General features: G+C 38.0%; 1 protein-coding gene across 6 annotated transcripts in view; it reads left to right on the forward strand.

The window, feature by feature from the left end:
- NEK11 (NIMA related kinase 11) overlaps nt 1–14,334 on the forward strand; it is a 374,166-nt gene that overhangs the window by 88,108 nt on the left and 271,724 nt on the right. For all 6 annotated transcript variants that reach the window (XM_078151556.1, XM_078151557.1, XM_078151551.1 and 3 more), the window contains exon 4: nt 2,907–3,025. In XM_078151556.1, the coding sequence (XP_078007682.1) occupies nt 2,907–3,025 (119 nt within the window). The remainder of the gene's footprint in view (nt 1–2,906; nt 3,026–14,334) is intronic.

Raw genomic sequence — 14,334 nt, forward strand, 5'->3', positions numbered from 1 at the left:
TTGGAGTAAGTCAGCATTAATTTTAGCTTCAAGTTAAAATAAATCCCCTTTTCATTACAATCACATCAGAAAAAAAGGTCACCATTAGAAACCACTCTAAGATATCTTCTAGGAATGCTTAGAAAAATCAAACAAGCTAAGAAATGCTGTCATTTAAAAATTATTAGTGAAATTGCTGTGAGAGTCAATCATCGGCATCGGCATTGTTCCTCATAAAAAGAGTTTCAAGAAAGGAATGATAAAATTTTAAATCGTAATTTTTCTGAATTAGCAATTATGTGGCTTTAAAGAATTATTTGGGGGAGTGAGAGAGTTTCTTTTATTGTACATAAAGTATAAATCATTAAGTGTTAAGCAATGGGATTAATGTAGGCTTTATTCATTAAGATCTCTACTACATTCATTTATTTCATTGAGCAAACATTTCTTTTTACATTTCCTTCAATTCAAACATTTTGTTGATTTTGGTTATCACCATTCTTTTCAGTTTTTTTCCCACTTTTGTTGGCACTCACTTAGTAATGGTGTGATTTATGGGCCATGCTCATAGAAACCTAGTTTTAGGAAAAGGCAGGGGTAGAGGTAAAGGGTTTTGTTTTTTTTAGACCAGTAGGGTCTAAAATCTGTGCTGGGTTATCACCACTGGGCAGAGTAGAAGTGATGATTGTTGTATGGAAATACAGATTACATTAAAATATTTTTTGCCAGTCATGGCCTCAACATCTGGATAATTCAGCAGTAGCAGGTAAGGATAAGTTGGACTCTTGTTTGAGAATCTGACAAAAAGGTAAACTAAAAGAGAGTTGATGTCCTTTCTGGCCTTAGAAGAAGCATTGCTAGTTTAGGATAAGAAGCAAAAATCAGGGTGGAAAAATTATATTATATACTTTTATGTAGTCAATCAATCAAACGAATATTTATTAAATATCTACTGTTTGTCAGTAGAATTGGCAAAAATGAAACATTTCCTCCCATCAGGGGGCTATCTATGCTGATAGAATTCCATCAGAGAAGCACATATACATATGTATATAATTACATATACTGTGTATATGTATATACATACATATATACATACATACACATATATACATGTATATTATAGACATATTCATTGGACCCTACTCTGCAACTGAAAGTCTTAGAGAGTTTCTAGGACACTAACTTGTCTGAGGTCACCCAACCGGTATGTGTCAGAGAGAGGGCTTAAACCCAGGTCTTACTCACTGTGAACAAGGTCTCTTTCTACTGAACCACCCTGCTTTTCGTGTGTCTATAGTATTTATATAGCTCCTCACGTCAAAAGTTCTTCCATGTCTCTATGCTAATTAGTGAAAATGTTTTGTGTAGGAACGTCAGTTTAGTGTGGCTTGAGTAATTAGCATGAACTTCGGAAGAGTGGGAGCCTGGTGTGCTTCGCCATGTTTTAGCACTGTACACCAATCACACAGATTGTGTCTATACTGCTTACTCTCTGGGCTGGCTTGTTCACTCCAACTTGCCTTCGCTCTGGGAGGTATAGGTTTCTAGAGAGGGACCATTACCACAAATTCTTAAGGGTTAGCTCTGTTGTAAAGGAATGCACTTGTTTTATTTACCACCGCAATTCTTGAACCCCCATTGATGTGCTTCTATTTACACAAAACCAGCCACTCATAATAATGACACTTTCGTATCTAAAACTTACCCATTTACTTAATAATAAGGTGAAAGAAATATTAATAATAATAATAATAATAATATCATACATGCTCATAAAAACTATACTTCCAGGAATAAATATATTATAATCTACATATAGACCTGGATCATGTATTCCTTCAAATGCACCCAGTATAGGTAGGGGAGAGTGGACACATACTGAAATCTGCCAGGGTAGCACATGAGTGAGGAAAACCCCTCTGCTAGAGATAACTCACAACTGTGGAACTGTCAACTTTTATGTCTTCTGTCTCAGGAACTGTCCTCACAAATTACTTCATGAAAGTAGTTCCTGTGTTAAACAGATGCTTCCACTGCTAACTTAAGATCATCTATTCTGTGTTTCATTAACACCTCTCTAGGAATAAAGCCTCAGCCAAACTAATTGATCCACTGAGTGACTTCTTTGCTTCTGTGCTTCAAAGCTATTGTTCCGCTCATTTGAACTTCTTCCTCAATAGCATCTCTAGTATCCATCGCTTCCAGCGTCAAGCTCAGCTGACACAGTTTTGAAATTTGTCTTTTCATTGCTTTTTCATCTTATCTTTCTGGACTCAGACCTGAGGTTCTTTCTGATAATGACTACACCTCAGTTAGTGGTTAATAATCAAATTATTATCTTCTGTCTGTTATCAAATAAATTATATTTATTACATAATCATATAAGAATTCTGCTGTACATATCTTTCTAGTATACTGTAACTCATTCAGGTATAATAGTGAGAGGAAGTTGTGAAAGGACAAATTTCAGAACTGAACCATCTAAGCTTGATGCTAGAAGTGATGGATAGTAGAGTTGATATTAAGCAATATATATATATACACACACATGTTTGTGTGTACTTTCATATTTACATATATATATGTGTGTATGTGTATAAATATTTTTGTTTTCTGTCTAAACGTAAGTATCTTTGTGAATGTGGAAGGAGGATAAAAATCTATGCTGATAGCAGTTCATAAGATATGTTGATAGGATTTAGAATTGGAAAGGACCTTAAAGGTCAAATCCAAATCTCTCATTTTACAGAGGAGAAAATAAAGACCGAGGGAGACTAAAAGACTTGCTCAAGGTTATGCAGATAGTAAGTGTATACTATCTGTGGACTGGGGTACTTGGCATCCTTTTATATTAGCTTTGATAAAAAGGCCTTGAATTTGATGCTCAATTGAGAAAAACATGAGAGAATATACTTCTCTTCCAGGGTCGAGATCTGGACTGTAAAATTCAGGAGTACAAAGAAGCTGGAAATACCTTTCCTGAAAACCAGATAATAGAATGGTTTATCCAGCTGTTACTGGGAGTTGACTACATGCATGAAAGGTACAGTTGCCAGCTACTATGAGCAGCTTTATGTGAATTTGTATTTGACAAATAATAATTTTTTTTTTACATTTGAAAGAATATTAAGGGCAGCAAGTGATCAGTTGCCCTTATGAATATAAACTTTGGCTTCAGTTAAATGAATATTCACACCAAAAGCCGATCCCACACAAAAATCTCCAGGTATGAAGGCCAAAATGTATTTTGTGGATTTCACTTAATCTGTAATTTGTGTATTTACTATTTTGAACTATGCCTAAAATCTCTTACATTCTTTCTAATGTTCAAGTGACAATTTTTTTTAAAAAAAAGATTTTAAATAATCTTTAAGGTACATGCTATTAGAGTAGATCAACCAGTGCAAAGATGGCTATCCAAACAAGAAAGAAAAAAACAAAACAAAACTCCTGTGAAGAGTTCACACAGAGCTAATCATTTAGAACACTACGTCAACAGCCTCACAGCCTTCTTTGCCTACAATGATAGTTCCGGGGATGAAGAAAAGTCTGACCATCCCTGACGGTCAGCCTGTTCAAACGCATGTTATGGATAGTTTCTGATAACAAAAAGTAATCGGATTATCCTGGGTTTCTCCACCTATCTTCTCAAACACATGCTAGATGATGAAGATACCTACAGAGTTATGGGTAACCCAGAACCGTCTTTTGAGTGATGTCAACCCAGCTTGGGAGACATTGATAAAAATATATCAAGTAATCTTTTTTAGAGACTACACTAAGCAATTCTTGCTGAATTTAGGACATCAGGGCTCATCCATTTTTTAAATCATGATTTCTATTATTTCCCATGACTATTCTGAGTTAAATTTTAAATTACTTATTAAATACTATTAATTGAGAAAGTTCACTATGTATAAGAGCACCCAGCTGATCAGAGTAAGACAGTAATTCAAAACTGTCTTTAGACCGTCATTTCTTTGTTGTTCTTTGGGCAAAATGTAAACTTATCTAAATATCAATTTAAAGTTGACTGACCTAGAAATTGTTTTCCACATAGAAACAATTAAGCACACTTCTTATTCTAAAATCGTGTTCCAAAAGACTTATGAATATTTCACTAGGAGGTACCATGTAAGTTTAACCTTTATCTGAAATCAGTTCAATAAAGGAACAGCCAAAGTTGGGATGATTATTTCTTCTCCAATACTGAGTAATAAAGGAAGAAAAGTGATAAAGCAGAATGAATATGCAATGTTTGTTATGTCTAGATCTGAAATTTGATGCTTTATATTTCATCAGATGAATGAAGCTAATTCTCATTAGTTCAGTCATTGAGGTAGCTAATGTTATGTTTTACTCTTCTCATACAAGTTTTAATTTCATATCTTAGTTAAATATTAGCTTAGGAATGACTCCTACATCCAAATTAAAAGAATTAAGGCTATAAGAACAATTATGTTTTTATTTGACCATTTATAAATGACAATTAAATGGCCCTTCTGTTGTCTAATATCTACATAATACAGCAATGTAGAGATCCTCTCATTTCTTTCAAATAACCTCATTTGTCGGATCCTTTCTCCCTAAGTATTGATTATATCCCCACTTAGTGTCCCCATGGGCATCTGTAACTCAACATCGTAGCCAAATGAAACTCATTATATTTCCTCCAAAATTCCCTATTTTTGTTGAATATACTGTTGTAGGCCAGACCTGATTCAGACTAGCCTGCTGCTTCAGGTTTGGAAATAGAAGAAAATAAAACATTTATAGACCTGGGATGTCAAGCTTAAATAGAAATAGGGACCACTGAACCATGGATCAGAGTCCTCGTGGGCCTCTTATTGACTTAGAAAAGCACATATTAATATTATCTGTTTTATTGTATTTTTTATGTATTTTATTAAAGATTTCTCAATTACAGTTAAATCTTTTTCAGGCTACCTTTTTTCAGGGGTGTTGTGAACCACATGTTTGACACCTTTGTTGTAGACCAGCTAATAGTTAGCAAAAAGCAGTTTACTAAGCTAAGACTCAATAAAAAAGATACCCAGCAAAGGTATGGCACTGATTTTTTTATCTGAGTGTAGCTTGACACCCCTCTGTCGTTGTTCTTCTGCCTATGAGACCACTCCTCAATTTTCTCCTTTCCTGGGCCCTCTTCTCTTCTCCCTCTATATTACTTCACTTGGTGATTGGATTTAATTCTCATCTCTATGCTGATCATTCTCAAATTCACCCATCCTGCCCTAACTTCTCTGCTCACCTCCAATTTCATGTCTCCAAGTGCCTTTCAGACATCTTGAACTGGATGTCCAGTTGACATTTTAAACTCAACATGTCCAAAAATTGAGCTCATTATTTCCCCCCCCTAAGCCTTCTCCCCTCCCCACCTTTCCAAACCTGCCGGTTACTGTTGAGGACACCACCATCCTCCCAGTCCATCAGGCTCACAACCTAGGAGTCATCCTGGACTTCTCATTCTCCCTACTCCCCTATATTCAGGCTGTTGCCAAGGCCTGTTGATTTCACCTCTGCACCATCTCTCCAATATGCTCCCTTCTTTCCTCTGATGCTGCTGCCCCTTTGGTGCAGACCCTCATTGCCTCATGCCTGCTAAGGGTGGAGTCTGCTTGCCTCAGAGTTCTTCCCACTCCAGTCCATCCATTCTTTTCATTCGTATAGCCACTACCTTAATTGAAACCTTTATTACCTCTGATTTGAACTATTGTGATAGCCGTCTTATTGGTTTCTCTATTTATAGTGTCTTATTCCTCCAATCCATCTTCCCTAGAGCTGCCAAATTGATATTCCTAAAACACGGATCTGATCATGGCACTCCGCTACTAAAAATATTCAGTGCTCACCTATGATGGCCTCTAGGAAACACTGGAGAGTCTGTGAGCTGGCACTGAATGCCCTTCGTGCTATAGCTCCCATTTCCTTTAAAGCCTGCCTTAATTCGTGTTTCTCTCAATCACGCACTCTCCCTTCCATACAAAGTGGCTTTCTTACTAGCTGTTTCTTGTGCACTACCCTCTTCCCCACAGTCTCCCACGGTTATGCCTCTGCACAGGCTCCTTCCCATGTCTTGAATGTGTTCCCTGCTCATCTCTGCCTCTTGGCTTCCATCAAAACGCAACTGAGATACTGCCTCCTGCAGAAGCCTTTTGAAACCCTCCCACTTCTTAGAACTTTTTACCTCTTGAAATGACTTTATATTTCTCTGTTTTTGTGTATGTTGTATCCCCCACCCCCAACTCCCAACTCTTAGGGATTTGGGCAGGGATTTTTGTGCGTGTGTCTTAGTATTGCCAGCCCTTGGAAAACTGTGTTGCAGCTAATAGGGACTTGATCAATATTTATGGAACCACTTGACTAACAGGTACTCATTAAGGCCTTACTATTTCCTCAGCACTGAGCTGGGCACTAATGAGGCAAAAACAAAATGGAAGTAGTCCCTCCACTCTTCCTCCTTCTTCCTATTTTCCTCCCCTTCCTCCCTCATTTTCTTCTTCCTCCTCTTTTTCATCCTTCTTTCTATTTCTCCTCTTCTCTTCTTCCTTTCTTCTCCTCCATTTTATTCTTTTCCTTATCCTCTTCTTTCTTTTCTACCTTTTCCTTCTCTTCCTCCAGATTTTGTCAGTGTGGTACTCTGCACAGTCGTGAATCACAGATCCTCGTCTCTTCATTTTTCTCTTCCTCCTTCTCACTAGACTGGTGGTGGTGGTGGTGGTGGGAATGCCTGATAGCTCTTTCTCTTGGTCATGGTGGCCGCCTGGGCATTTGAGAGGGGATAAACTATGGGAGAACTCTTTTCATACTTTTCCCTTAGATTCTGAGTACAAAGGAAGCAACAGTGGCTGAGACGTTACTCTTATAGTTGGGCTGTCTTAATATTAGGGTTATCCCAGATTAGAAGTTGATTCTGAGGCATCTTAAGCAGCTTGGTGCTAGGGATACATTTGTGAGCTGCACAGTCAGTATTTTACAGAAACATGATGTATTGAGCAACTGTCTTAAAAAAATTAATGATGCAAAATTCCCATATCTCCCCCATTAATGTTATCTGATGATTTGATGCCATTTAAATTATTTGTGTAGATCTTCCTTACCCAGTAGGAGATTAAATCTTAATTTTATTTTTTTACCTATCTTAAATTTTCCACGGACCAGTTTTAGGATTTAGACTCATTTGTATAATTAGGATCTTTCATCAGGGTGTTCATCCTCTTCTGATGCTCAAAACTGGTCAGAATGAAAAGGCATTTAGGGTGGTTGATATTTAGAAATAATTTTGCTGATTCTAGTTTATCTTTAGAAAGACCTGCCCTCATTATTTTTCCTTTTCCTTTTAAGTTGGTCTGCATAAAGCTATCTCATATCTCACTTTAAAAGTAAGTGGAGACCTTGGTTAGTTTGACTCTTTTTTTTTAAGGTAGCGCATACAGAAAAAATATTAATTTATAGAGATGCTGTTCTGTGGATAAAGGTGTAAAACACTATTTTCTATAAAATGCCGTTTTTCTGCTTTCTGTAGTAAGTGGGACCAGACATAGCTAGGTGGCGCCATAGTGCACAGAGCGCTGACCCTGGAGTCAGGAAAACCTGAGTTCAAATGTGACCTTAGACACTAGTTGTGTGACCCTGGGACAAGTCATTTAAACTATGTTCACCTCAGTATCCTCACTTACCAAATGAGGATAATAATAGCATCTACTTCCCAGAGTTTTGAAGTTAAAATGAGATAATATTTATAAAGTTCTAAATTATTATATAAATTCTAGTAGTCATCATCGTCATCAGAGTTTGAATTCTGCCTCAGACGCTCCCTGGGCAAGTCACTTAACCCCTTTCTGACTCAGTGTCCTTATCTGTAAAATGGGGATAATAATGCCAACTTCATAGGGTTGTTATGAGGTTTAAAAGAAATTCTATATATATGTATGTATAATATATTATTATAGTAGATGTATATAATAGTATATACATGTATCTATACCTATACATACATATATGTATGTGTGTATTTATATGTATATATATATACATACAGTAACAGCTCTATCCACTGCGCCACCTAGCTGCCCCCCAGTTACAGGTTTTCTGCAAAAGTATAAGTCTATTAAAGTGACATTTGTAATGAAGTAGTTATTATAACATTTGTATAACTTTTAAAAAGGATGCCTTCTATAGCAAGATTTAAAGGTACTAGAAAAATTCAGTTCAAATCCAGCATCTCCAGTGTGATGCAGACTGATTCTGGGGGACAGAAGATGAAGCATGCTACCCACCTCCTTTCTGTGAGCAGTGATAGACTTAAAATACATTTTCAGACATGGTCGATGTGGGAATTTGTTTTGATTGTACCTATTGGTTGTAAAGGTTTTCTTTTTCTTTGAATTATTTTAATTGTTCAGTGGGTGGGGGTGGGTAGGAGATAAAATAAATACTTATTAATTGGAAAAATAATAAAATTCAATTTGGAGGAAAAAAAGATTAAAAAACAAATTCTGCTTCTCTTTCCACTAAATGTGTCTTATTAATGTATCTCTGCGTAGCATAATATATCCCTGCATTATTTTCTTAATTTTCCTTTAAGGAAAGCTTTTATCTGTGGGCCTGGGTGTTTGGGAAGCCAAAAAGCTCCAGGCCTTGCACATTGGGTGATTACAGTAATATTAACTGCTTTGTAGCTCACTGATCCTTCCAAGGGCCAGAGTCCTTCAAAGGCACAGGCTTGTTCATAGGGCTACCAGTGCTGAGCTCTTATTAACTAGCCAGTCTCTCATTAACATGAGAGAGAGCTGCTTTCTAGGAATGATAGCATCGAAGCCCTTAAGTTACCTTTTCCTGTACCCTGACCTTCTTCTAGAAGGAAGAATAGAAACAGAAAATTGACCTCCTAAAAATCAGGATGCATTATTTTTCCCTGTATCCATTTTAAAAAAAAAGCAGATAACAGTAGCTTTCCAGTCACTAAATGCTCTGTCTAGTAAATATGCTTCTTATTCCAACTAATTTATCCCATCCACCCTGGTCAATGCTTGATTCGCGCTGAAAGGACTTTATTTGCTATAGAAGGTTCTAGCAGGTTTTATACTTTATTAAAAACCTCTGAAAAGGAGCTACTTCCTAAAGAGGCAGATTTTTATGAACTTTATGCCTTTTACAAAGAACCAGAAATTTCAAAGTAGAGATTTGCACTCGGTCAGCAAACATTTGTTTGAGTGGTTTCTCTGTCCCAAACTCTGAAGATACAAATTAAAGCAGAAACACCATCCCTGCTATTGAGGAGAGAGACAACATGCCAGAAATTATGCCTACAAACTGTATATAGTGTGAAAGGAAGGTGCCAGCAGGATTTGATTGACATGGTTTGGGGGAGGAAGTTCAAATCTGAGATCATACTAGGGCTATTCGGGGACTATGAAAGGTCCCCCAGGAGAAGGAAGAATTTGAAATGTGTCTAGAACAAAGTTAGGGAAACCATTGAACAAGAAGAACTTACCTGCCAGGTGTGGCAGGCAGCCAATGCAGAGACACTGGGGGTTAGGCGATGGAGTGTGGTGTATAGGGAACAGAAAGAAGGCTGTTGTCTGTGGCTCTTTAATATATGGATTTTGAAGTTGAAAGAGGGTTCATGGTCATCTAACTGATGGATCTGAGATCTCACAGACATTAAGTATAGAGAGTAAGTCTTAGGCACGATTTGGTCTTAACTCTTCTAATGAAAACATGGTAGAAGGGATGGAATCCTGGCCCTAGTACCTGAGTGATTTTGGACAAGCCTCTTCCACTCTATGTGCCTGAGTTTCCTCATGTGTAAAATGGCTGTAGGAGATTGGAGGTTGGAGAAGATGATCTCGGAGGGCTCTCCCACTTCTAAATCCCATGATCCAAATCTAACGACTGTGGCTCTTCCCAGTGGATTATCTTGTTCTATGTCTGTGTTAATTTCCAGCCCCGTCTTCAATGAAGGTCTAAGGCAATTCTCCTTCAGGAACTTTTATGTCAGAGCTACTGTTTGGAAAAGCAATTCAAATTCAAAAGTGCATTTCACTGAGCATTAAACATATATTTCAAACCGCAGTCCATAAAAATTCTGCTGTCTGTGAAGTATTTATTATGCTAGTGTCTTCCCTCTTATTGCCAGCAGTATATATTAAAATGAGCTGTAGACATAGATTGCTTTCACCTGAAATGGGAAGTAAATTACTTGGGAAAATGATATGCCAGAAATGGTTGGCTTGGCTCCTGTATGCAAAATACCTTTGAAATAATCTCAGTGTATCACTTCAGGAAATGAAAAAAGGTCCTGGGAAAACAGTAGTGCTAAGAATTAGAGATTAGCATTCTGTTTATGGCTTTGGTTTTCTCCCTGGCCTCTCTGAGCAGCCACGACTTCTTTTAATTATATTAGTGGAATTTATTTTTAAGGTACCTACTCTCTGATAGGTGACATAAATCCTAGTAAATAATGTTTAAAGATCAGAAAATACTTAGAGCTATCATGAGAGAGTAACTGTTAATTAGAAGGGCTGAGGTTTAAATGAGCCTGGATTGCAAAGGATATCACATGGCATTGGGCTTTTTCAGGGAGGACATTTGTCCTGTGGCACTGTAGGTCTGGGCTTTCCAAGGTTAAAGGAGCAGAGAGAACCAGATGCTGAGATAAACTCTGTGAGTGGTCTGATATCAGTCATGGGGATTTGGTTGGCATGATTATCTAGAGAAAGTCCAATGTGTTAGAACTTACATTTTGTTTTATTTTATTTTATTTTTTTGGCTTCTATGGAAATAAAAGACTAAAAAAAATACCAGTTATTTGCATGTAGGAAAATGTTCTGGTATCTTTTTTTCCCTCAGCTCTGGTCCTGGTCTAGATAGAATAGGGAGATTTAGATAACACTCTCATGTTACCTAAATGATACTAATGTCACTTGTTAGTAAATTTTAGTATTACCTATTAACAATTAACTACTACTACTGATTACTACTAATTTACTACTAGTAACTACTAATTAATACAAATAACAGGAGCATTTATATAGTACATTAAAATTAGTAAAATACCATACATTATATATATTTCATATCACAACAATAGTGAATGTTAGGTACTATAGTTATTATTACCTTCATTTTACAGGTAAGGAAGTTAAGATTCAGAGAGATTTCCCAAGCCATATATCTTTCAGACAAAAGTTAAAGAGGAGACTTGAAATTCAGGTCTCTACTAATCCCAAGTAGAAGCTTCTTTCCAACTATACTATACTGCCTTGTAATGGTATAACTTACACCACATACAATTAAGAAAACTCTTCTTCCCTCTGTGGCAAGCTCTTCATCTCCAAAGAATCTGTACAGCTCCCCAGACCTGTAGTGCTACCCTAAAGTTGAGTATCCCTGAAAAGGAAAAGCAATTGGAGTCACTAGAAATTTGGCATCTTCTTCTCAGACTTGCACAGTCCACCTAGCTCACAGCACAGTAAAAGTCAGTCTAGTCTTGTTTCTCCAAATGATGGCTTTATCCTTCACTTCTGTTTTCCTCTGGCTCGTGCTTGTCCAGGGGCATGGTAGAAGAACTCATTGTGACCTGTTGTTGCTGGCTTACATTCCTCCAGTTCCAAGTTTGGCCTAAGAGCTCTTTGCTGCTGTGACCCTGCTTTTGTCCACTTTCAGGGGATTTCTCTTCTCCCAGTGCCACATGTTTCACTGATGCATATGATTCCTTTTGAGGGACCCCAGGTCCACAGAGTGGGTGTGTCTGACCATCTTTATTTTGTTGGATTTCTTTTCTCCCCATCCCTCTTCCTTTTAAAGGATTAGTCAATGAGGGGAGCCTAAATCGGTAACATGGTGTCTGTGGCCCATGATTACCTTGCTCAAGATGAGTCTGCACCTTATCAAGGAGACCTCATCAATGCTAGAATTTCAAAGACTACCTTGTTAAACACAAGGAATTAGCATGATCAAGAGAATCTCTCAGGCAGGCCTTACTAGTCCTTACATTGGGAAAAGAACTTAATCTAAATTTGAACCATTGTTTCCATTTTACTTTTTCATCAAAATCAAGACCAGCCCCAGAGAAAATGATGAAGTGGCTGATTTATCTTTGGGTGTTCTCTTCTATCTCTGCCTTCTTCTTCATGAGATACCTCTTCAACCTGTCCATGGCCTGAAGCTTACCCCTACACAGCTTCAAATGGGGAAATAAAAGAGCCCTCTCTGTATAAAAAACATTCTTTACCCATTATTTGGTCCCACAAGGCATGAGACAGGATACCTCCCCCTTTCGCACCCTAACTTGATTCTCATAACTTAATACTCTGGACTTCTTTTCTCACTTCATAACCTGCCTAGTGTCTCATTCCTTAAGACTTTGAAAGGTGATTGGGTTATTAATCTTCAGTAAATTAATTCTGAGTTACAGTAGGAATAAAGCTGATTGGGTGTTTGTGCTAAGTTTGGCACCAATATGGATGTGGAGGAGGGGGAACCCAGGATGACTGAGGAGGAGCCCAGGTCAGAAATGGAGCCAATTTGTGCCAGTTAGCAGTGGGGTTGGGCCTATGAGTGGCCACTGCACTTCAAGCCTGGGAGAAATAGAAAGACCCAAGCTCCACCAAAAAAAAAAAATTTCTGGAGATCACCAGCAAAATGGGAGTCTGAGGCAACCGTGAGAATTTCAGAAAGTGTCTAGCTGATGGTCAAGGACATGATGGTGCTACTTTTGGGTGATTTTCTCTAGATCACATTGACACGGGCAGCTGCCTCTTCTGTGTACAGTTTAGCTTGACTTCAGCTTAAATAATACTGATCTGTGCTTTGGGTTTCCAGGAAAGAGAATGTTTCCTAGAATCACGGGATCATAGATCTTGGGGTAGAATGAAAGAACATTTTGGAAAAAATCAGCCCCAAGGGTTATTAAAAACCAAAATGAAACTCACTCTTTACTCCTATCACAAGTATGGAAACTGTTTGCCTCATTTCTGTTAGATATTATGGGTAACCATGGAGCTGTGAGGCTTTCAGGACCGGCAGTTAGAATTGGATTGTTGTGTCCCACAGGTAGTAGGGGAAAAGCTATGCCTGGTACAAAATGGCCAAGGCATGGGGTGGGGAATTCATTCCTCATACAGAAAATTGTGCCTTTTGCTTACATTTAGGCCTAGGTCCTTGACAATATGCATCAAATGTGGCTTAGAGAAAAAAGTACCGATATAATGGGATCTGGGTTCTGCTCCTCATTTGGCCACTGATTAAGAATGCAACCACGAGCATTTAATTTTACTGTTTTGTGCCTCAATTTCCCTGTCCTAAAAGTAAAGGTATTTTTCATTAAAAAAATTTGAATCGGAAATAAAGATGAGAGATGTCCCATCATTTCTCATAGATACTTTATGGTGTGTGGGTGGGTGGGTGGGTAGGAGAGGGAATATCAGGGAGCAGATGTTGAAATGTTTTGAATTATTTTTAAAGAAGAAAAAAGTCCTTTATCAACCCAAGGTGCTAATATTTTTATTTCTCAAATCAATCTTATTTTTAAACTTTTCTGAAGACATTAGACTCTAGTCAAGCTACAATGAATCCTGTTGTTGAAACTGTTTTTGTTTAATTCAGTGTTGGGGTGAAAGGGAAAGCATTTCAGGTACAGTAGAAAACCTATACAAAGGTACAGAAGATAGGAGATGTAGCACCTCTTTCGATGAACCAGAAATAGGCTGTTGTGGTTAGAGGGTGGAGGGGAATCAAGTGTAGGAAAACAGGAAAGGTAGGAAGGAGCCAGTTGTAAAGTGCTTAAATGCTAAGCAGATCCTGAAGGTGAAAGGAAGCCATTGGAGTTTATTGAGTAGAGGGGATGATGTGGCCAGACCTAAACTTTAGGAAAATCAATTTGGCAGCTGAGTAGTAGGGAAAGAATTGAGGCAGGTGAGCAATTAGAAGGCTATTGCAATAGTCCAGGAGAAAGGTAATGAGGTCCTGAACTAAGGCTGTGACTAGACAGGTGGAGAGAAGGGGATGTATAAATGTGGTAAAAGCAGAAATAAGATGAGGCAGTGGACAGGATATGTGGGTTAAGTGGGAGTGAGGGATTGAGAATGATGAAGTTGTGAGCCCTTGACAGTGATAGGGATGTTTGGAAGGGAAGGTTTGAGAAACTAAGATATGTGAGCTCCATTTTGGACACGGTAACTTCTGGATGCCTACAGGACATCCAGTTCTAGATGTCCGTCCAAAAGGTGATGCCTCCTGGTACTCAGGAGGAATACTAATGCTGAATATATAGGTAGATATATAGGTCTGGGAATCCCAAAGATCATCATTAAGCCAATGAGATCACCG

The sequence above is a fragment of the Phascolarctos cinereus genome, unplaced genomic scaffold (assembly GCF_003287225.1).
Source record: "Phascolarctos cinereus isolate Bilbo 61053 unplaced genomic scaffold, phaCin_HiC Scaffold_1;HRSCAF=81, whole genome shotgun sequence".
In the NCBI taxonomy this organism is placed as follows: Eukaryota; Metazoa; Chordata; class Mammalia; order Diprotodontia; family Phascolarctidae; genus Phascolarctos; species Phascolarctos cinereus.